Source organism: Acromyrmex echinatior, chromosome 3 (genome assembly GCF_024713525.1).
Source record: "Acromyrmex echinatior isolate Ae372 chromosome 3, ASM2471352v2, whole genome shotgun sequence".
In the NCBI taxonomy this organism is placed as follows: Eukaryota; Metazoa; Arthropoda; class Insecta; order Hymenoptera; family Formicidae; genus Acromyrmex; species Acromyrmex echinatior.
Window position 1 is genome coordinate 6,175,760 of NC_141854.1, and position 23,532 is coordinate 6,199,291.

The window sequence follows — 23,532 nt, forward strand, 5'->3', positions numbered from 1 at the left end:
TTTAAAACTTCTCGGTAATACATACGAAGCATCATTTACACTAATTTGTTGCCGTTATAATTTGGCGATCGTTATTATAAACACAGTAAAAGCTTGTAGAATTATAATTTTTTTGAAATTTTTTAAATGAATTTGTCAAAAGTTTAAAGAAAAAGTTTTTTATTATGTACAATAATTTGCAATGCAATTTTATAATAAAAAATTACTTAAAAGTAACACATAAATAAGTTTTTAAATTTTAAAATGTTAAAATGATATTATGAATCGCACACATGTCATGTAATAATCATAAAAATACAAATGAATATTACAAACTATAGAAATCAAAGTCTTAAACGGTCTAACTAAATCTTAAATGCTTGTATGATTCTTGTGTGAATTTACAACTATGTATGTAATCCTTAGAAACGTGCGCCGAAATGATTTATTTAGTCTTGAAACTCTACTAAATCGCAGTAATGTTATGAGTTAAATTGACTAGCAATTTAATAAATTTTTGACAATTAACAAGTGAATATTTTATTAAATATTTTTTAAATATTTGTTAAATGATTTTGAAACAGAAGAATTAATTTAATGCACATTTTAATTTGATATTAATTTGAAATTAATTTTAACTTTTAAGTATTGCTTTCATGAACTTTGCCATATTTTATGAAAGTTTTTTTTTGTTCTTCGATTTCTTTTTGGTACGACAGGAAAATAATGTAGATATGTTTTTAGATAATAATTTTGGAACATATGCAATGAATGAATTAAACGCTTCTTAATATTGCATCGATTGAATACCGTTTTTTTCTTTTTTATTCACTACGTTTGCTGTTCATTGTTTAACATGGGTACTCGTATTATATAGAGTGTTTGAAAAATAAAACAGGAGTAGAACGGATTAAACTGAGTCGAAAAATCCTCTATCATTTTACAATTCTTGCAATAGTTAACAAGATATTAATGACTAAAAATCACCGAATATTTTTTTCAATTTTTTACTTAAGTACTATCAACTTTACAGAAAAACAGCAATAAAATTCTCGTAGAATTCTTCTTTAAGAATTTCTTCAGAAATTTTTAGCACCGTATTTTCTCATGTTGGAAAAATAATTACTAATAAGAAAATATACAAATACTAAAAAGTTGATAAAAAATTTTGAAAAATTTTTTAGAACTCTATGAGAAGAAAACAGACAATTTTTGTCTCTTGCTGTTTTTTTTTTTGTAAAGTTAATAGTATTTGAGTAAAAAATTATTGTATATGAAAACCAATATTTGGTGATTTTTGGTAATTGATATCTTAATTATTACTAAAATTGCAATGATAGAGAACTTTTCGACTTAGTTTCCGCTTTATCCCTATGTAAGAATTTTACTGTTATTTATCAAACATTTTGTATATATGATCATTAATAAAAGAACGTAGGCGGTTTTCCTTGCGTCTTAAATTTTGGATTTGGTGGTTACAAAAATTTTATTGCCAGCTTTGGAAAAATCAAATAATCATCATGTTTTGGCGAACTTGAAATGTCAATGTCATTCACCACTTTTAATGTAAATGTTGTTATCATACTGGCACTTGCCGTACCGCCTATCCTCAACTTGTTATCCATCACAATTTTAATTTTTAATGACATTAAATATCTTGAAAAATTTTACCACTATTTTTCGCTATTGATATTTTTCAGTGACTACATGTATATTATTATAAACGTGACTTCAGAAGAATATAAAGTAAAATATTTCAAAGAAATATATTGTAATTTCATTAGTTTATCATATCTTGATCGAAATGTATTCTTATCAAATTTTAATTTTTTTTTTCAAGAATTGTTATCAGTAATGTTCTCGAGAATTATTTTTAATATATTATAAATATATATGTATATATTAGAATGTGTAATATATATATATATATATATATATATGTCAATATATATTATATATTACATATATAAATAATATGGCATTATATAAATTAAATATATTCTATAATTTAATAAGAGTGATTGTAATTACATCGCTTTATAGCGATTCTCAGAATTAAAGCTGCAAATTTTGTATAATTGCGCAAAATCGATTTGGATGGACAAAATTACATACGTAATTATATCACACTTTGTCACAAAAAGTTTTACGTGGTTTCTATTTGTGCATATTATTAAAAGAAATGGAACAGTTTTCACATAACAATAAATATCTAAATAATGAATTTATGTTATTGTTAAAATAAATTAAATTTGCTTTCACATAAATTTTAAACAAAAGATTTTTTAAATGTAATTATATGTGTTTGATTTATTATGAAGAAATATGTATAAGATATTTTTGAACAGAAAAATTCATGAAGAAAAACTTATATATGTATTTATATATTGAGAGTAGCAACGTAGCAATTCTTGGTTTTTATTTTCTGCTGATCGTCATTTTTTATAAACTTCTACGTTGATTCTTTAATAGAAATTCTTTAATAGATTAAAAAAATTTTTTTATTGAAAGAATGATGATGCCGTAACAATACAAGGAAGAGAGATTTCTTTCTTATACTTTTTAAACTGCATTTGTTAAACTGCAAAATCGTTTCTAGACGATTCGCTCGTGTAATTACGTTCGTTATATAATACAGACATTCTAAGAAGAGAGGCACTTTTGCTGACACATATCATCAATTGTTGAGCGATTTTTATGTTCTTTGCATATTTTATTATGGTGATCACACAAAGTTCAATTACATTCTTTACATCTTTTTATTTGCGATTAGCTCATTATAAGATATAAGCGTATAAATGACGTAAAAAGCAAATACTTCTTGACAAGAGACAACTAATATATGATACTTCTACAAAAGGATTTAAAAAAAAGTTTCTTTTATTCCTTTATATTTGATTACAAGATTAAAGTTTATTATAGAATCCCGTATGCAAGTTCCTCGCTTACAATTCCCATATAGCACAGATTATTTCAATAATGTAGCAACATTACAATGTACTAGTAATATCACAGTAACATTACAAATGTTACAGTAATGTTACAATGCAAGCTTCTATGCTGTTACGAAAAGTGTAAATTAAATTAAAGTGAAAGAAAATTTGTTTATTTTGCACATAACTTTTGTATATAAGATCTTGAAATATTTCGAGCAACTACTAAATGTGCTGTGAAATGTTGATTGTAAATTGTAAAATTAAGAAAAGAACATTTTCTTTGTATATATTTTAAATATTTATGTTTTCCTTTAATTATTGTAAATACACGATCTATTTATAGATTGAACGATTTTGGTTCGTTTATTTTATCGAAAAAAGAACGTGAACTTGAATAAAAACAAAGGTTATATGCAAATCAAAATAAGTGAATTCCATTTACAGGATTTGTAATTGCAAAACTATTCAGACACATACGAATAGATAAAACTTTTTTTATGCATATTGGCAGAATATTTATAGAAATCACATAAATGAATATTTATAAAGTCATTTAATATAATTTTCTATAATACTTATATTTTATTTTTATATTTATATTCATGTAATTTTGCAAGTTTATGCGCGGAATTTTCTTTTAAAATTTACCTAGAAAATGGTAGTTGTGGTACAATACAAAATTTTTAAGAATTTTAAGATTTTTAAGAATTTTAAGATTTTTAAGAATTTTAAGATTTTTAAGAATTTTAAGATTTTTATTACTTCAGTAAAATTAATCAAACTTACTTTATATTTTATTATAGTTTTATTAATGAATAAGAGAGATTTACATAAATTCTTTGAAATACAATATTGTCCCGCATGACTATCACATTTTTAGAGTAAATTCTAAGAAAAAAATTCTCTCCATGTGTATTATACATATGCAGTATGAATTCCAAAATTTTTAGAAATATTGTTTGATTTACAGATTTATGCAAATATTATAAATATTTACCAAGATAACGATTATTTATTTTTAGACCGTTTCTTGTAATATTTTATTATTTTTTTATTAGAAAAAAGGTCCTCTTACCTAATCGAAAACACGCTATGAGAGATATTTTTTCAATTTCTTGATAGCTGAGTTAGCGTTAAAATTCAGATAGCTGGATTACAAAAAGTGTTTATCGAAAAATAACCGTGCGGATATTTTGCAATTACTAGCGATTAGATTTGTCATATCGAGTAAAAATATCAATATATTGAGATATTTAAAAACTATTTATCTTGAATGAATAGGCATAAGTATTGTATCAAATATATCGAATAATGCATTTCAAAAACTAAATAAAATTATAAATAATTCCAATTTTTTTTATGATAAAGTGGAGAGTATAGACTCTTACATAACACAATGTATAAGAAAATGAATCAATCAAAGTCCTTTGTTTCCTTTTTTCTATGAAATAAAAAACTTTGATTGGTTGAATTTCTTATGCCTTATGTGTTATGCGTTATGTAAGAACCTGTGTTTTGTGCTTAAAGCTTGTAAACAAAAAAACTATCTTTTATATTTTATTATATACATATATATTATAAATATTTATAAATATTTTATTGTTCTGATTAATCAAATATCATGCAATCTCAATAATAATAACTTTTATATGAAACACTTTACTAGTCGATTTTTTATGTACTGTACACTGTACAGCTATGTAAGTTTTGATTTGGCTTTCAAAGTTTTGAAAATTAAAAATATTTATGAAAATGAAAATTAAATATGAATATTCGAAAAAATATTTATTTTATTCATAATTTTATTCATAATTTTTTATTCGATGTTTTTATATTGAGCTGCAAAAAATATTAAATATTTGATTATTAGCAAATAGTGATAAGTCCCTACTCGCGATTGCATTTTAATTATGATAATATATTTTTATATCTATCAGAACTTAGTGAAATCGCAGACGCGATATAAAAAGGTGCGTGAGAAATTACTGTCTTATCAGATTTATGAAATGTAGCATCGTTCATAAAGATTGATAATCTGTTCAAAGAGCGACACGTGCCACGCTTAATTAATCGATTGATAGCTTGATTCAGTAATTGATTACCATTAATATCTGTACATCAAGTATCTCTCATGAAATCGTTAAAACGATGCGTGTCCGTCACGTGAGCATTGCATGTATCGATAAAAGTTACAACTGAGACTAATTGCTTTTAAGTGCCGATTCTTTATGAGCATCAGAAGGTTATCCCGACGAGACAGTTCACCGACCTGATATAAGTATCGAGAGTGATAGTTCGTTTAGAGTGCTCATCAGTGAGGCATGTAATTGTATGATGTAGATTAAGGACATTTTTTTCTGCATATTATAATTGCGGGCATCTTGTGATTAGGAAAATTCCCACGATTAATTTTTAAGATAAACAAGCAAAGAACATTCTTAATAGAAGGTTCTGTTTTTTTCTTTATATATGTTAAAATAAATTAATAATTACTGTCGAATACTGTCGAGTATATGGTAATTTGTGAGTTATATATAAACCATGAAAGTAAAGTATGGTCATTCGAGCTTGAAAAGTGAGGAGATATTTTTAATTTCTTAATTGATTTTTTTGATAATTTTTTTGATAATTTCTTAATTTGATTTTCTGGAAAATGGGACGTTTGCGAAAAATAACTTATTCTATTATTCCATATATATTTTGAGACAAAGAATTATTTTTGATTATATCACTTTTAAAAATCTGTGAAGAAATAAGATATATTTTATCGATATTGACAAGAACAAAGTGCAAATTACAAAGTGCAAATTACAAATTTCTTTTATTTTCTATAATATATAATTTTCTTCGATATGTACATAACTGTTAACGAGATCAGTTTCTTATATGTTGGATGTACTTTTTCCCACTCTCAATATGACGAATTTTTCAAATAATTATGCTATGTATTATATAAGATTATACAGAATTTAACGATTAAGTAATAATATTAGTAATAATAAATAATATTAGCAGTGCATAATTAATATGTTTATTATCTAATGGAAATTAAATTGCTCACATAATCAAATTTTCCTATTTGCTATGAAAAACTATGTTTTTCTATATTATTGAGAAGAATATAGAATGTACATTAAAAATTTTTTATTTGTATTATTATATGATTACATCTTATTTTTATACTTATATAATTATAATATATAACATTATTTTATATTATATAATTATGTAATTACAACGTCATGGTAAAATAAAATAATCAGAAATAATTTGCAACTTCTCACACAATTATATTATTATATATATTATTTCTAATCGTGCTCTCTCAAGCTACAAAAGATACGTTTACGCAATTATAATTTTTACACTAAAAGCTGACCTTATGAGGAATGGATGATCATTTCTAATGATCAATTTTGCAGTAACATTATACAATTTACGTATAATGTTATACATTTCAAAGTGTTGATGTTTCGTCAATCTCATTAACATATTCATGCAATTTTTGTTGATATCAAGTTTACTGGCATAAAAAAATTGAACTGTACACGAAGAAAATTTTTTCTTAGAATTTATCTTGAAAATATGGTAGTCATAGGACAATATAGTATTTCGAAGAATTTTATGTAAATCTCTCTTATTCACTAATAAAATATAAAATAAGTTTTATAATAAAATATAAAATAAGTTTTATAATAAAATATAAAATAAGTTTTATAATAAAATATAAAATAAGTTAATTTTACTGAATTGCATGATAAAAATCTCTAAAACATTATATATTGTATTGTACTACACTACTAAATTTTTAGAGTAAATTTTAGAGTAAATGATTTGTGATGATCACAGTTGCCATTTTTCTAATTTTTAATCGAAAACCGGTTTTTTTGAACGAACTCCGACTCAGGTAAAAAATCTGTAATAATTTGACCTTCAACAGAATAATGGACCTTTCAAGAGGGACCTTGATTCTCCGCTGAACAGACAAAAGATGATAACTATTGTGATGATTTTTTCGAGAAATTGTACAATTGGAAAAAGTTCCTGTGAAATAAAATGTGCATATTGTGAAAAATTCCGAACTTGTGAGCGAAACATGTACGAGGATCATTTGAAAAGTTTTGAGCCTCAATATGAAAATGGCATTACTCATCAAATGACAAAACCCATTCTGGTAAACCCATTCTGGTAAATTCCTTAAATATCTTTTAAATGTAAAAATTTATTGGGCTAACAGCTGTCGATCCGAATTGCTAAAAGGATGTAGTGTCGTGTGAAAGATGAAGATATTTGGATTGTTACGGAAGTGAACAATGAATCATCACAAGTTTCTCGATCTACCAACATGCAAATTTTTTTTTTTTTAGCAATACACAATTAAATCTAGAATCGGAAATAGTAATGGTATGCAATACCCGTTTGGAGAATCATTAGTATTCTCTGTATACATCCGGTCAATTGTTCGCATCGCTATTCATGCGCTATAATCCATCACATGTTCATGAATTGTGTTGGAAACGCGCCCTCAGTACCGTTGACATAGAGGGCAAGACGCGTGTTACCGGCCGAGGAGTGACTTTGAGGAAGATGCCGGAAGTAGCCGCGTGTGAACGGAAGAAAATGAGATCGGATCGCGACAAGAGAGAGTGTCCGCCATTATATATTTCCCGCCATTAGAGCCGTTCGCCTCTTTTACTGCCATTGTTACTACGTTTAATCCGAGCCGTGTGCTCTCAATGTTCTGTAATAAAGTAGCGTGTTCGTGTAAAATAAGAAGAAGTGTCTAATATTATTGAGAACCTTACGATCCCGAAACCGCGGCTGCAACAAATTGCATGTTTGATTTTTCCTTTCTTATTCCCATTTTCCTTTCATGCATCATTACTGGTTAAATATATCATGAAATGTTTGTCATGAAAAATCACGTGCTATCTTTATCATTGGATGACTTCTCCGATAACACGCGAATTCTTCTGAAATGTTTTTTTTACGCGATTGTTTGTGCGAACACAACTAGCGATAATTAAAATGTAAAATAGACGTTCGAGATCTTCAGAAGCAAAGTCAGATAGTAGAGCCGGAGATCAATGATTCATATATTTTTATCTCGATCCAATACGCTAAAAATACACATTTGTCATGCGAATTTTACAGTAGAATCATTGCTACGAGCCACTTTTATTTTTAAACTGTATATGTAAAATGATGTATATAAACTATGTTACACTGAGAAAAAAAAGCTGCTGTTTCGAAAAAATATTAATTGATTCAACTATATGTAATGGTCATGAGCTGTCAAGCAAACATTTGTTAATTCAAACAAATAATATTGATATAATTTACGTATATTTAACTTAAATATATAAATACTTGAATTAAATAATCATACGAACAAAATGTTAAATAATCATTATGAATTAAATGCGTTTAGTCAAATTAATAATCTTTTTTTTCAGTGTTATGTTACAGGAATTTTTTATGAAGGAAAATCATTTTAATTTCTATTTAATGAATGGATCTTTATTTTAAGACTTTCGATCGATTTTTTACGAAACTGTGCTATATTAAATCGCCTAACAATATCGCTAATCAGTTCGCGCATATTTCTACAATGAATAAATTATCTATTAAATTTATTAAATTATTTATTAAACTTTTTATTAATTAATATAGTCAATTAATAAAAGGAAGAGTAGAGTTTTTAAAATGATAATCAAATAGTATTTATTATTTTTCTTAATATTGTTTTTTTTAATTAAGTCGCGTCAATGTCTGTACAGCTCTTCTTTCACAATAGTATCATCTCCCATATCAAATTGCGAGAAGTGATAACTTTGTATTCGCGTTTGAATGATATATAGCAATATGATATCTTAATAAGATTAATTCACTTAACTGTTTTTGTGCAAAGAATTGTATTTCAAAGATTATTTTTGCCTCCTTTGCAATGTTATAAATATAACTTGCAAAACAAAATTTTATAAGTTTATGCATACTTATATCTCTAAATCTGTCTATTACACAATTTCAACTGTTATTATCTGAAGATACATTTTAAATAAGACTGAAACAGATCAGTCGTATAAGTAAAAAAATAATTATTTGTTATAAAGCTATATAAGCAGAAAAATAAAGAATTTTACAAATAAAAACGAATATTTATGCCAAAATTTGAATGCATATTTGAATTTTTTGCATCGTCAAATCAAGCAGCAAAAAGATTCTCTCTCTTTCTCGTCTTTGACAAGATATACATATACTATAATAGATATTCATATACTAGACTATGAAAATAATAAAAAATTATATAAATTATAAATTTAATCGCATAAATATAAGCATATATTTATGAGTCTGCTAAAAAAGTTTTAAGACTTTAGCATTTTTTGAGAATTTGAAAACTCGGTAAGGATAATATTATGAAAAGTCACAAATTTAGAGGACATTTTCAGCACAATACTGCTTTTATTATATGCTTACATGAAAGATTTCTTTGTGTCTAGATTCGAGTTCCATAATATATATTATGAAAGATAAATAAGAAAGATAAATTTATTATTTAATTATCTATATTTTTTGTTTATTTTATAAATTTATTTTTATAAAATGTTATTTGAAATTAAATATTATTTTCTTATTATATATTTCCAGATCATTAATTAAAAATATATAATAATTACTATTATGGATTAGAAAAATACAAATAGAGAGTCATTCAAATAGAGAACACAAGTTCTCCAAAAAAGATCTATAAAATGAACTTAAAAAAAAGTCATTTTTTTATTTAAAAGTTTATATTTTACATTTTAGCAGACTTGAATTTGCATCTTATAATTACATTTTACGATGTTTAACATTCTATTGAAAGAAAAAACTTATTAAAAAATATATTAATTGTACTTTTATGAAAATTATGTAATAATGTAAGAAATAGTTCAATCTGCTATAAAAACATTTATCAATTATTTATTGATACTAAAGTAACAGTTTTATATACATATAATAATTAATAAATAATTAATGAGATACTTGAGTTATGATAATAAAAAATTGATTATATGTTATTGATATTTGTACATCTTGTTGCGTTCGATTTTGTATCTATAGACATTTTTACGAGAATCTATTTGATATACTTATTTTATGCGAGATTTGAATCTTTTCATAAATGTATATGCATTGAGCATCGTAATCTTTTGATATACATTATTCAAGACATATATTTTACATGGTCTTTTTAGTCATTAGTATAAATGTGAGCATTATTATACAGGTTTTTCCTCGCATAGTATTTCATTTTTTATCATATGTTATTTTCTTTGTGTTAATTTATATGCATCGCTTTGATATAATAAGATAACTTATATGGCCTACTTAAGCTTTGCGATTCTTTCTAATTTTTTGTTAAACCCAAAATTGAAAATTGATGGCCACATTTAAAAGATAAAATATTTTTAAACATTAAAAAAAATATAAGACTTTTTCAAATATTTATAAGTGCAGTAAAGATTTTAAAAAGAGGTAGCATTTAGATTTTAAGTCATATTGGGTACATATGTATCTAATATAACCTAAGTATGTTTCTCTTTTTTTGTCAAAAATGTTAAAAAAAAATGAAAAATAAAATGTTATTTTTATAAGATTGTAAGTTTATTAACATATTGAGACATATTTATTGACATGTACATAAAAATACACAAAGAACTATTTTCTAAACAATTAATTATAATTTACTTTTTATTTATTTACTTATTTATTTTTTTCCTTTTTTTAATGCAGGTAGATTAGAATTTACAGTCTAAAGTAATAAAAGTATCAAAAACATTACAATCGATATGTGTACTCAGTATGTCTAAGTTGGCCATATTCTATTTTATAAAGAGTTTCCTCTCTTTGGTTACAAAGAAAACGTTATGACGAAAATAAATTAAATATAATGTTGTAAAAATAGATAGAACTATGATTCGGAATCGGAAATTAATAACCATCTCTTAATAATTATAGAAAGCAATTACCTGCGAAATATTACATCATGATCACGAAATTCTGCCCTTTGCTTATCTGACAATGAACAAAATAAATAAATTGAGCAATAAATCTACAGATATAATCGAGTCAGATTGCATGAATTAATGCTACCTATTGAATTCATTTACTCATATAATTACTCACAAGTAGTAGGGCATATTCAGTCGACTATCTTATTATCGCACTGTTCTTCTGAAGTCATGTCTGACATTCAGAAAAATAAATCAGAAGTGCATATTATATAAGGTTTGTTTGATAAATTTCGAAGTTAAACATTTTGCGAACAATAATTCTGAAAAGTTTTTTAAAATTAATAAATATTCCAACTAATTTTATTTTCGTAAAAAATTTATTTTTTAAAAGAAACATTTATCTAAAAGTTGATTATAAATTTTTTTATCCACAAATTATAAAAAACTACTTGATGACGAATATTATTACATATTGCGTTCCAGATACATATAATTGGCGATAGAAAAGGTTATCAATATTACGTCAGGCTGATGATAAAATGATAAATGCGATTCGATGCGATCACGATAAATATGACTTGTATATTTCAGATCATAGATTCTAATTCACTTGCTAAGTCGTGAAGATAAGTAGATTAGTAGATAAGTACATGGATATTTTTTGGAAAATAGTTTTTTCTATACTCTTATATATTAATAAATGTGTCAATCTAAGTCAATCTATGTGTTAATAAAGTTAATAATCTTATAAAAGTATAACATGAGTTAGTAATCCGAAACGAAGTCAGAAAATTTCCGTGGATAAATATGGCGCAATTCATAGTGATTCAGAACTTCTCTATTATAAATATTTTGATTAAGATACTAAAAAATTATTTGCAAAACTGTAAATGTATATGTTATATTTATGTATTGAAATCCTTTGTTTACTTATTTGCTTTTGATCGAGTAACTTCAATACCATCTAAATATGTGTTACATAACGCATGACATTTCCGTTTTAAACATGTAAAATTGAAACTCGGAATTATTGAATTTTATTGTTGTTCTTTATCTGTGATTCTTGTTTCTCTTGTTATTCTGTAAATAATTTTGTGTATAAATAATTTTAAACTTTTATCTTATTTTGCGGATGAAATTTGTATTAATAAATTCGACGTTCTGCGCATTTCATTGTTTTTTACTTATTTAAAATGGTATAATATTTAGAATAGATTTAAGTATCTGCATTTTATAGATAATTTTTTATAGAGAAGTTGTATAATTGAAAATCCACTCGTGTGTATGTTATTACAAATTTAAATCTCTATATTTTAATTTATAATGGTTTACATAATATCTTACGCAATATATATATTTATATATACATATACGTCATACATAAATCAAGAAGTAAAAACTATAGATACGAATATTAATAACGGAAAAATTGTTAATATGTACATATGAAAATGAATACATCTAAATATGCGAATTCTACATAATGACAATTAACACACTTAATTATTTATATGATAAGTCTGAAACTATTATAATCTCGACATTAAGATCTTGAATGTATTCTTGAGATCTTGGATTTATGAACTTATTCAAAATACATTTATTAAAATGATTTACTTACATACCAATATAATATTTAAGTATTCTGATAATACGATGCTATAGAAATTATACAATAAAACTTAAAATATTGTAACTGTTTGAAAATCTTATGCACAAAATTTAACATAATATTTACTACAGATTTTTTGCATGTATGATATAATATATTTATAATAGTAAAAATTTTTAAAATATTGGAAATCATGAGAATGCATTTTGACAAATATTAAAATTTCGAGCAATGTTTAAGTTTATAATTCAATTATGTGAATATTTTATTTATCTAAATATTTTAATATTGATTAATTTAACAATCAATATTAATCAATATTAAAATATATAGATAAATAAAATGTTCACATAATTGAATTATAAACTTTAATAATATATACATATACAGGGTGTTTGATAAGTAACGATACAACTTTCATACAGGAGTAGAATGGACTAAACTGAAAAGAAAAGTCCTGTATCATTTTACAATTTTCGCAATAATAAACAAGATAATTATTAAAAATTGTCGAAAATTAATTTTCAATAATTTTTTACTCAAATACTATCAACTTTACAGAAAAACTGTAAGAGAAAAATTGTTTATTTTCTTCTCATAGAGCTCTAAGAATTTTTTCAGAATTTTTTATCAACTTTTTAACATTTTTTTATTTTTATCAATATGAGAAAATACGGTATTAAAAAATTTTGAAAAAATTCTCAAAACTTTATGAGAAGAAAATAAACAATTTTTGTCTCTTACAATTTTTCTGTAAAGTTGATAGTATTTGAGTAAAAAATTATTGAAAATCAATATTTAGTGATTTTTAGTAATTAATATCTCGTTAACCATTGCGAAAATTGCAAAGTAGATGACTTTTCTTCTCAATTTAGTCCATTCTGCTCTCATGCGAAAGATTTATCGCTACTTGTCAAACACCCTCTGTGTGTGTGTGTGTGTGTGTGTGTGTGTGTGTGTGTGTGTGTGTGTGTGTGTGTGTAATGATATGTGTATATTTTTTTGCATAGACATTTCATTATATGCATTTTGAATTTCCTCTGTGTAGAATAATAGATTTTAATGTCCTAAATTTTTTACGGACAGTTATCCATGTATATATATATATATACATTTAAAAATGTAAATTATATTTTAATTTATAATGATTTATTCTACTATTGCTTTAAGCAAGAAAAGCTAAATTAATTCAGTAAATTCAAATATTAGTTCAACTATGGTATTGAAATTATATAAATCGATAATATGCACATATTATCTAGAAACATGAAAATTTATAAAAATAGAATTTATGCTACAAAAAATAGAACTTTAGAAATCAATATGAATAGAATATACCCTAAATAATATTGTAAATATCATATTTTGTATGGTTAGTCTAATAAAAATATAACATAAAGCGCTGTTAAATATTAAAAAGATTATACTTAAACCAATTTCCAAAGATAAACAACATTTTGTTTTTTTTTTTAATTTTGAAGTATGTCAAGAAATATTATTTTAATACAAAATATGTAATTAAAAAATAAAATTTAATCAATTTATTTTTTTTTAATTGTTTATTCGATTGCTTATTCGACTACAGAAAAGTTTTAAAGTAAATAGCGTTCATACTAACTTTATATACTTAGTAAATAATAAACTAAATTTGAATCAAATTTAATAATTTTTTTAGGTTGAATTTTTTTAACTCTATTGTTTTAATTAAATTAACGACAAATTATATAGAAGTAGTGGCTTGATCTAGAATGATGAAAAATGATTTAATTTGCATATAATTTGGTATTATACGAAATTAACAGTGAATACGTGAATGAAATACTAATAGAAATATTTTTATTAATGAAGTATCTTTACATTAATTATTAATACAAGAATCTTAAATATTTGAAAAACATAGAAATAAATGGCATTGTTGGGTTGTAGCCATAATAAATTTCATGCATTTGAATTTGTGATTTAACGGATGTTTTGACGTGACACCGAGAGTGCAGGGGAGAAATTTGCATTGATTAATCTATATATATAAGTCGAAATTAATTTCAATTAGCATTCCTTGACATCGATCGCAAATATCGCTGACATGATGAAATCAAGTTTAATTCTTCCAATGAAATGCGCATTGCGGAAAATCACTCAGCGAAAGCGGTCGACAATTTTTCCATATATTTGCTGTTAGTGCATAATTTTTCGGTAGATAATAGCAATGAAATGTAAATCGTGCGAATTGGCGGAAGTTATGTCGACAACTATTACGTCAGCAAAAACTACGACTCTTCAGTAAGTAATATGTTTTAAATCCTGAACATGTGTGATTTATATGAGTATATATATATATATATATATATATATATATATGAAAATACATTTTATTTTGTGATTTAAAGTACACATACACACATACATGCGCAAGCGACCAAAATGATTTAAAAGTTGATTTTTATTTACACTTAAAAAAATTTTTGTACATATATAAATCTTTTTTATGCAATTTATATTTTTTTAAATATAACATTATTAAAAATGTTTTGAAAAATGTTTTTTTATTTGAATTTTTTTTTAAATTGACGCGGTGAAATTAATAATATATTTCTATTACAGATATACTATAGATTTGATATTTCATATTTATAAAATTTTGCAGTATTTTTTGATGCATTTTTTCACGAAATATTGCATGCGTTATCGACAGCTTTGACAGATATCCAATAAAAAGATAATCGGTTATAATCTTATCCATTATTATGTGTGATAAGCACTACTCTTTTTCTTTGACGTAATCATACGTGATTTTAAATGTATTCTATAAATATCACTTCATGACCTTGTACAAGCCCCAAAAAGCATTGTGATTATACACGTATGCCTAATTATTTATATAACATACATATGATAGAGAACGCCAATGATAGATTAAAGTTGTTATGAATCAATATATATTCTTACTTTAAATTTAATTATCTCAGATGTGACTGTGCGCCGAAACATTCGGATATTAACCATAATCTGAGATGCTAATAAATAATATAAATATGAGGAATTAATTGGGGGAGGGGGAGGATATATTTCATATATAAGAATGTCCGAATGTTTCGGCTAGTAAATACGCAAACTAGACAATACATGGAAGAAAATTAAATGTTAACGTATGTTAAGTCTTGAATTTTTCTTATCTTTATTAAGGAAGAAATCATGAAATGCACATTGAAAAAAATATTAAACCTCAATAATTATAAAAGATATCAGATCAAAGCAATAAAAAATTATTTGAACATAACAAATTTAAAAATATGTAATAATTATAATTTGAATATTATAAAACTAATGTAAATTTTTTGTCAGAAATTTTTCCTATGAAATAATTTAGAAAGCAATATGTGCCAAATTATTTGAAATTATCGCGGCTGTTAGTAATTTAATGATGTATTATGATGTATGTCAAGTACTTTAATATTGCGAATTAATTAATTTAATATTTGAGTTAATTAATATATTTATTATTATTATATTATACACTTTATTATTAATTTTTAATTCTATTATTTTTAATATTTTTAATACTATTTACTTACTGACAAACAAAAATTATGGAATTAGCCCACAAATGTTTGATCGGCCGTTTTAGATCAAGTGAGATCGCGTTTCGCGTCAAAGAAATGCATCGTTCTTTTTCTTGATACCCTTCAATCATGATATAAAGGCACGTTTCCTCTATTGAGTACATGAAAAAGAAGGAGAATGAGAGAGCGGTGAATGGGATGTGGTAGAGCGCGTTACGTATGTCAATCGTCTTAGAAAGTTCATTGGTGATAGTACCGATGCAGAAAGTGGACGATTTATAAAGTAATAATGATGCTACAAATCTTGTTTATTTGGGACATGTATGAAAAAATTAAATAGTGTTCTACTTTTGAAGAGCTTCAGATTGTATCGATTATTCTCTACATACTATGAATGCTTGATTTAGTCAAGTGATAATTATAATTTTATCTTCCTCTTTTTCTTGAGACCGGGAATTTCTTCTACAAATATTCTAAGAAAAAAGAAATACGTCAAAAAGAACATGACGTGAAAAAAAATATTACCGAGTGTTATTCTGAAAAGTTTTTTCAACGTAAAATTAAGCAAATACCTAAATTGCTGATTGCGCTTCGGTATGTACTTAGTTTAGACTCTAGTCGAGAGACAAACATTATTAAATGAACAAAAAGTACCAGTGAACACTCTTGACGCTATTAAATGTTTACTCTTTATTGAATATCGATGCGCTATATTGATCTTGCTCGATCGTTAAATCCGAAGTCCAGTAATTCTGCGAGAATTTTTTTCTCCCGTGTCATTAACAAAGTTCATCAAAATTGCAAATAATTCCGTTTCCCGGAAATAGCGTGACGTATTTTACACACATATTCCATTGCATGTGCGATTGAAACATTACCGGAAAGCGATATGTACTTTCCCGACGTCATATCTTTTAACGTAACTCAGCACAGTCTTCATTTTTACAATTCTATCTCGTTTTATTACTTGACTTAATAATACATGTGTTATCTCTAACACACGCGAAAAGCGTTTCTAGGATTACTGACGTTTACCTTTTCGATTATCTATGTTCGGCGTACAGATTGCCTACTAAAAAATCAATTCATTCTAGTGTTTATGTATTTTACCATATTTGAAAAAAAAAACCGGTTGATGAGTGGTTTTGTCATTAGAACTATGAGCACATATATTGAGTGATTGACGTCAGAATTTCGATGAGGAATAGGTACTTAAAATCGAGCGACGAGAAAAAAAGAAAAGCGGTGGGGAATCGATCGAGTTCGCACGACTTTCGATAGCTAGTCAAAGGTGACGATCGTGGATGGCGGCCAGGGATAAATATCGGAATAATTGTAGGAGACGATCGGACGTAGGAGTCAATCCCACCATTATCACATAATACGTATTCGCGTCCTGGGGTCAGCGCGCAGAAAGCTTTGCATGGCAAATACAAGCCGCGAATATTCATCAGCAATCACCGCTGGTTTTTACCTTCTTAACGGACGTCCGTGAAGTTCGGTCTCTCTGTCGGCTTCGGTAAACTCGTTCGAGAAGTGGGCATACTGATTACGGGCGATATCCAACGACGATCAGCGTTCAATCGTAGGCATCAAGGATATTGTATTCCATACAGGAAGGATGTTGTATTCCAAGCGGTACGTACAGAGTCATCGGATAAATTTTGTCACGACGCGGCAACAAGATCATTTTAACATTTTTTTTCCATTCTGACTTCTCTCTCTTTGAAAGTAAAAATACTCATCGCGAAACTTAGCGCTTGTTTTCTAAATGTATACTTTTGTTAACATTCTTCTTGTGAAGCGTTGTACAATCCTTTGGTACAACAGTAACAATAGATTTGCCACGATCGATTTTACGTCGAATCGTTTCTTTCGAAGAAGAAAATGCGTATTTACTGAAGTATCTAAAAACTTGACAAATGAGAAAATAATTTTAATCATAAAATAATTTTAATATGAAAATAATTTTATCGGACTATTAAAATAATTAACCAGGGACATTCAAGTTGGTTACTAGAATGTCACAATTTCTCACAGTACTCATCATGTGTTTGAGTTTTCATAATTATTTTGATAGTTCAATACAATTATTTTCAGTTTTAGATACTTTAGTAAAATCGTTCTTTTCGCGTAAATTAGAAATCTGGAAATGTGTTAAGAGTTTGTAATCTTTGCGTATTCTACGGCGAGTATTGACGGGAAGTATCACTTTTCAAGGCTCGCAATTGTGTTTAGACCGTTCGTGATTTCAGCTGTGAAATTTAGCATCTGCTTCAGGCAATGGTTCACTTTAAATACATTCTTCGTTTTCCTAAATGAGGCATCACACAAAAAAGAAGAGATACATTGAACGGTACTTTGAGTAGGATCTCCTCGAAAAAGTGGCACGGGTTTCTTCTTTGCGTTACTCGGACATTACTTGTGATCGAGGTTTTACATACAGATGGTTCTCGTATCGGAACAACCTAGTTTACAGAGTAACTTTGTTGAAACGTGATCTCATAGTAACGTGATCTCCATTTTAGGGATTTTCTCTCTTTACAGAGAAATCTACAGAGAATATTATTTAAAAGAGAATATTATTTGTATTTTATAAAAGAAATAAAAAAATAACTTTACATAAAATAATTTACAATTTCATAACGTTTTCTCAGGCATTACATTTGTCGTTCGAAATAAATTTGTATAAAAATTATATAGCAGAGTTAAGTAATCAATCTTTTAAATGAATACATACAAAATGATATACACTGTCTTTAAATAAAACGACTAATTAAATTTTACTTTCTATATATAGTTTAGAATGCAATATAATATATTGTTTTAAGATAGATAATAAATTAAAAAAAAAGAGTATGTCACATTATTTATATTGCTTGTTGAATATTTTCGATAAAGGTTTATATTATACAATTGCGATAACATACCTATGTAATTTTTTCATTTACATTTAATTGATAAAACATTCTTAAAATTTTTGAAGAAATTATCGCAGCAATAATATGCTTATCTTAGGAAGTAATTATCAATGTACGAGCTTCAAATGTGTTTCTCGTAATTATCGATAATCTGATTATTGGTAGATGAGTTAGAAAGAAATTCTACAAATAAAATTAATATAAATGAGATATTAAAGTTTGAAATATTGAAGTTTGAGTATTGAGGAAAACTTCTCAAATATTTCGAGCGATATTTGATGGAATCTGATTATAATTTCCGATTAATCAAGATTTCTATATAATGGAAGAAAATAATTTTTGTACGTTAATTGTACGAAAACTGACATTCGATATTTCCGACATTCGATATCTACAGCATCGGTAGGTTATAAATCGGATAGATTCAGATAGAATGTATATCGAAGTTTTCTCGATCTCTAGTATCAATGGAGCTAAAGAAAAATAGTGTACTCGATAAATAATGATTGCGATTTCTCCGTCTTCCGGCGGCAAGATAGTCGATTTTCGGATGCAGGCTGGACCGGGCTGGTGCAAATAGAACGAAGTAGACTTATAGTTGTAAGTGGAACACTTTTACATAGCGCCTATTTTTAGCGCGTCACCTGAGACACGTCGCTTAATTTCGCTGTCCTTAATCAGTCGAGGATCGATGTAACGTTAGAACGCGCTGTTATTTTCTCCGAGCTCTTCGTCCCTTTTAAAGGGTTACTGAAGGTACGCATGCACACATCGAGTTGTCACGGACCTAACGCTGCGTTTATAAATAAGGCACTCTACGTAACAATATATTGCATTATTAAATATCATAGGATATTCAAGAAAGAGAAAGTCGCGATCGCCCGTCGCTCATTGTGCAAGAAGGCAATTTGCAATTCGAACTTGTGATGTTTACGAAGCAAATTGCATTTGCAACTTAATCATGATAAAATTACATTTTAAATTTCCGTCGTTTTTCTATTAAAAGCGAAGGCAGAATCGTCGATATAATACGTCTTTGCACAATGCGCATTTTTTACAACTCGCCCAGACAGTGCATTTACAATTAAATTTCCATTTTGTTCACGTATTCGCTAAGCGAGTATCGGCGATTAACATAACAAAGCGATTTCATGAATTCGGCCGGAAAAACGATTGAATATTCATATGTGAACGAGCAATTGGAAACTTTATTGCAAATTTCAGCGATCGCTAACTAATGTGTAATCGCCGTAAACAAGCTCATCGTTGGCGAGATAAGCAGCTTCGCTGCAATTACTCAATTAATGAAAGCCGCTTAATTAATGACAGGAATTTTTTGCTGAACTTAATTTATGAAGCTTTAATTGATTATCTTTTTCTCTTTGTTTTCTTGCGAAACAAAGATGGATAATATCGAACATATCACTGTTGTTTACGATGTTGATAAATCCAGTTGAAAGGTCGCATTTTTTTATTCGAGAAAGATTCAACTTTAATAAAATTGATATCTCTTTTCCGACGATCTCAGAGTGAAAAACAAAGATTTTGTGTGTATTTACTCGAATTAGAAAGATAATATTTTATATTTGTTATATTTATTCTTTTAGGTAAAGTGATTTTTTTAGAAATATATATTTTTTTTTTAATAAATAAATCATCTCTTTCAAACATTTTTTATTAAAATAAAATTGAATAAAATTGAAAACCAAGATATTTTTAATTGTTATATATTTTATAGCATTTAAATAAGTTGAGAAAATGTCAATATTATAGGATTATAAAAATGTTAGATAAAAAAAATTCTTGTTTATCATTGGTAACAGAATTTATTGAATTGCTTGAAGAAATAAAAAAATGTTTGACTTTAAGTTAAACGTTATTATTCTTAATTATTGTTTTCTCCAACAATTATAAATATTTACGTAAATTTAAGCTTATTTGCCTTCATGTATGATATATTTATGTATGTATAATAGAATCAATGATTGAAACAGAAAATGCATGAAACATTAAATGAGTTAAATAATTATACATAATTTATTAAAAATGATTATATGAACATTCAAAATTATATATCAAATTACAATAATATGATAATTTATATTAATGCTTTAATTGGTTGCAAACTTCGTTGAATTAACATTCAATTCTATCAATCCGGGATAATATCAATAAGATTAATTATATAACATTTGCATTATTATGCAATACATTTTTGGAAACTTGCAGAGGAAGGGAGGGGGTTATAGAATACTATTTTGTTTTATAACTTAATTTAAATGTTGATGTGTGATATAACTATTTTTGGTACAAATTTATTAGTCAAAGAGTGTTACCAATTATGTCATGTAGATGAAAGTTCTTAATTTACAAAAAACTGAATAGGAAAAAATGCGGTTATAGAGTAGGCAGGATATGGAATGTCATTAATTACTATGTAACTTGATATCGAATACACACATTTCGATACAAATGTAGTTCAATTATATCATTAGAAAGCCACATTCAAAGCTTCCAAGCTAGATTAAAGTTACAAAATGAATATCAACGTACTTTTCAAAATTACGTAAAAAGTATAGGGAAACTCCGGTATATACGCCGCGCCATATCTAACGAAAACTCAATTGATGAAGTATTATTATTCTATATTTAAGATAAATAAACTATACTAATAAAAACTTTATACTATGTTTACTATTATTAAAAAAAATATTAGGAATTTGAAATATTTGTTTTTTACATTAAAAATTTTTTTGTCGTATTTTCGTATAGAGAAATGTACGGCTTATGAAAAGTGACGTTTAGAAGTAAGATATAAAATAATACAATAACTTATAAAATGTGTTCACACGAAATTTTATTAAGGAATAAGAATGATAGGGTAGACCAGGACGAATCGGATCATTTTTTTTTTCATAGGTAAAAAGATAATAATAAACTAATTCTGTTATTAAGTTTTACTATAAATTTGTAATCTCTACCTTCAGCTTCAGTTTTATATAATAAAATAATATATAAACATAATATTTTTTATTGCACAATGCAAAAATCAAAAATAGGCAATTATCCAATTCGTTCCAAAATCAAAGATTAAAATCTTTGAATTCTTTGAATTCTTCCAAACTCTGAAATAAACTTGTTATATAAAATAAAAATAGTTTACTTAACACAAATGGTCCTTTTCTCTTAGCACAGCTTTCGCATCATTTTTCACATTTGTTGCATTGAATCCAGTCTTCGATAGGTAGATGGACAAATTTTTCAGTGCAATAAATGCAATATCAATCTACATAAATTGGATTTATTCTTAATCTTCAGTTTTACTCCTAATTTCATGATCTGAATCACTCCGAAAGAAGTTATCCGATTAATCCCATATGTCAACTTCATAAATTAACATTAACTTTTCCAAAGCATCTTAATGATATTATTAAACTATTTACTAGATTGATTTTAAAAAAACATTATACACTACAAAAAATCATTATAATTTACACATATTTTAACATATTTTTTTGTTATGAGCTCATAAAATCAAGATCGTGACTTTACATGAGAAACGAAATTTCTTTATGCCAATCACCTCTGCGCTTATATCGTCGATTGACATTGAATCGTAATATAAAATTGTTATTTATAAATTTGTTGTTTCCGCTGCAGGGGGAGCGCACGGAAGTCACTAGTATAATAAAATAGATCGCATGAAAGAAAAAGATAATGATAACTCTCAAAGCTTATAATGATCCGATTCGCCCTGTGATCCGATTCGCCCTGAATATATATACGAATAGATAATAGATAATAATTCTAATTTTTTGCATATATTATAAGTGTCATGATATGAGGTACATGTTTTATTGCATTTATTTAATGACTGAATCCAATCTGCGCGCTTTTTGCTTTGGGCATAAAATCCTGCTCGCTAAAAATGCCACGTATTCCAAACAAGTAGAATATACAAGATAATATCAAGATTACAAGAGCTAAACATTTTTATTTTGCTATATTCCATTTTTTACTATTCCTCTACATTTATGTGTCATCAAATAATCATTAATACTGCCTACAGTAATCATTTTATGTATAAGTTATGATATGATTGCGTTATTTACTATATTGACAAATCGACTCAACTGAGAGTGATTTTATTAATATTAACAGTAAAAAATTGAAATCATAACACATTACTAACATAATATAAAGTATATAATAGAATTATTACGTGCAAATTATCCCCACTCCTATTTTTTCTGATGGCATAAATACCGGAATTACTCTACACTTAAAACTGTCTGTTACATGTAAAACTAAGATGTAGCTTTATATTATAAACACTATTAACTAGTGATCATGTTACCTAAGCAGTTTGTAAAGAAATCATTTTGACGATTACCTCAGACAGAATGCAACGCAAACTGTACAAGATATCATGGTATTCCACAGCCCCTTACTTATTTCCGCTTTCTTTCCTTTATGTAAATAATTGCGCGAAAGAAAAATTTTGATTTATTTGGACTTATTAGT

General features: G+C 26.3%; 1 protein-coding gene and 1 long non-coding RNA gene across 3 annotated transcripts in view; both read left to right on the forward strand.

Annotated features, from left to right (window-relative positions):
* LOC105151517 (mid1-interacting protein 1) overlaps positions 1 to 23,532 on the forward strand; it is a 37,636-nt gene that overhangs the window by 6,026 nt on the left and 8,078 nt on the right. The window contains exon 1 of one of the 2 annotated variants that reach the window (XM_011065273.2): positions 17,566 to 17,725. The exons of the other annotated variant lie outside the window; for it this stretch is intronic. Within the exon in view, the coding sequence (XP_011063575.1) occupies positions 17,709 to 17,725 (17 nt within the window). The 5' untranslated portion in view covers positions 17,566 to 17,708. Of the gene's footprint in view, positions 1 to 17,565; positions 17,726 to 23,532 lie in introns of those variants that run through there. 2 annotated transcript variants of the gene reach the window in all.
* Positions 1,963 to 13,836, forward strand: LOC147910163 (uncharacterized). Its single transcript, XR_015544684.1, has 2 exons — positions 1,963 to 7,103; positions 7,283 to 13,836. It is a non-coding gene; the product is annotated as an uncharacterized LOC147910163 (long non-coding RNA).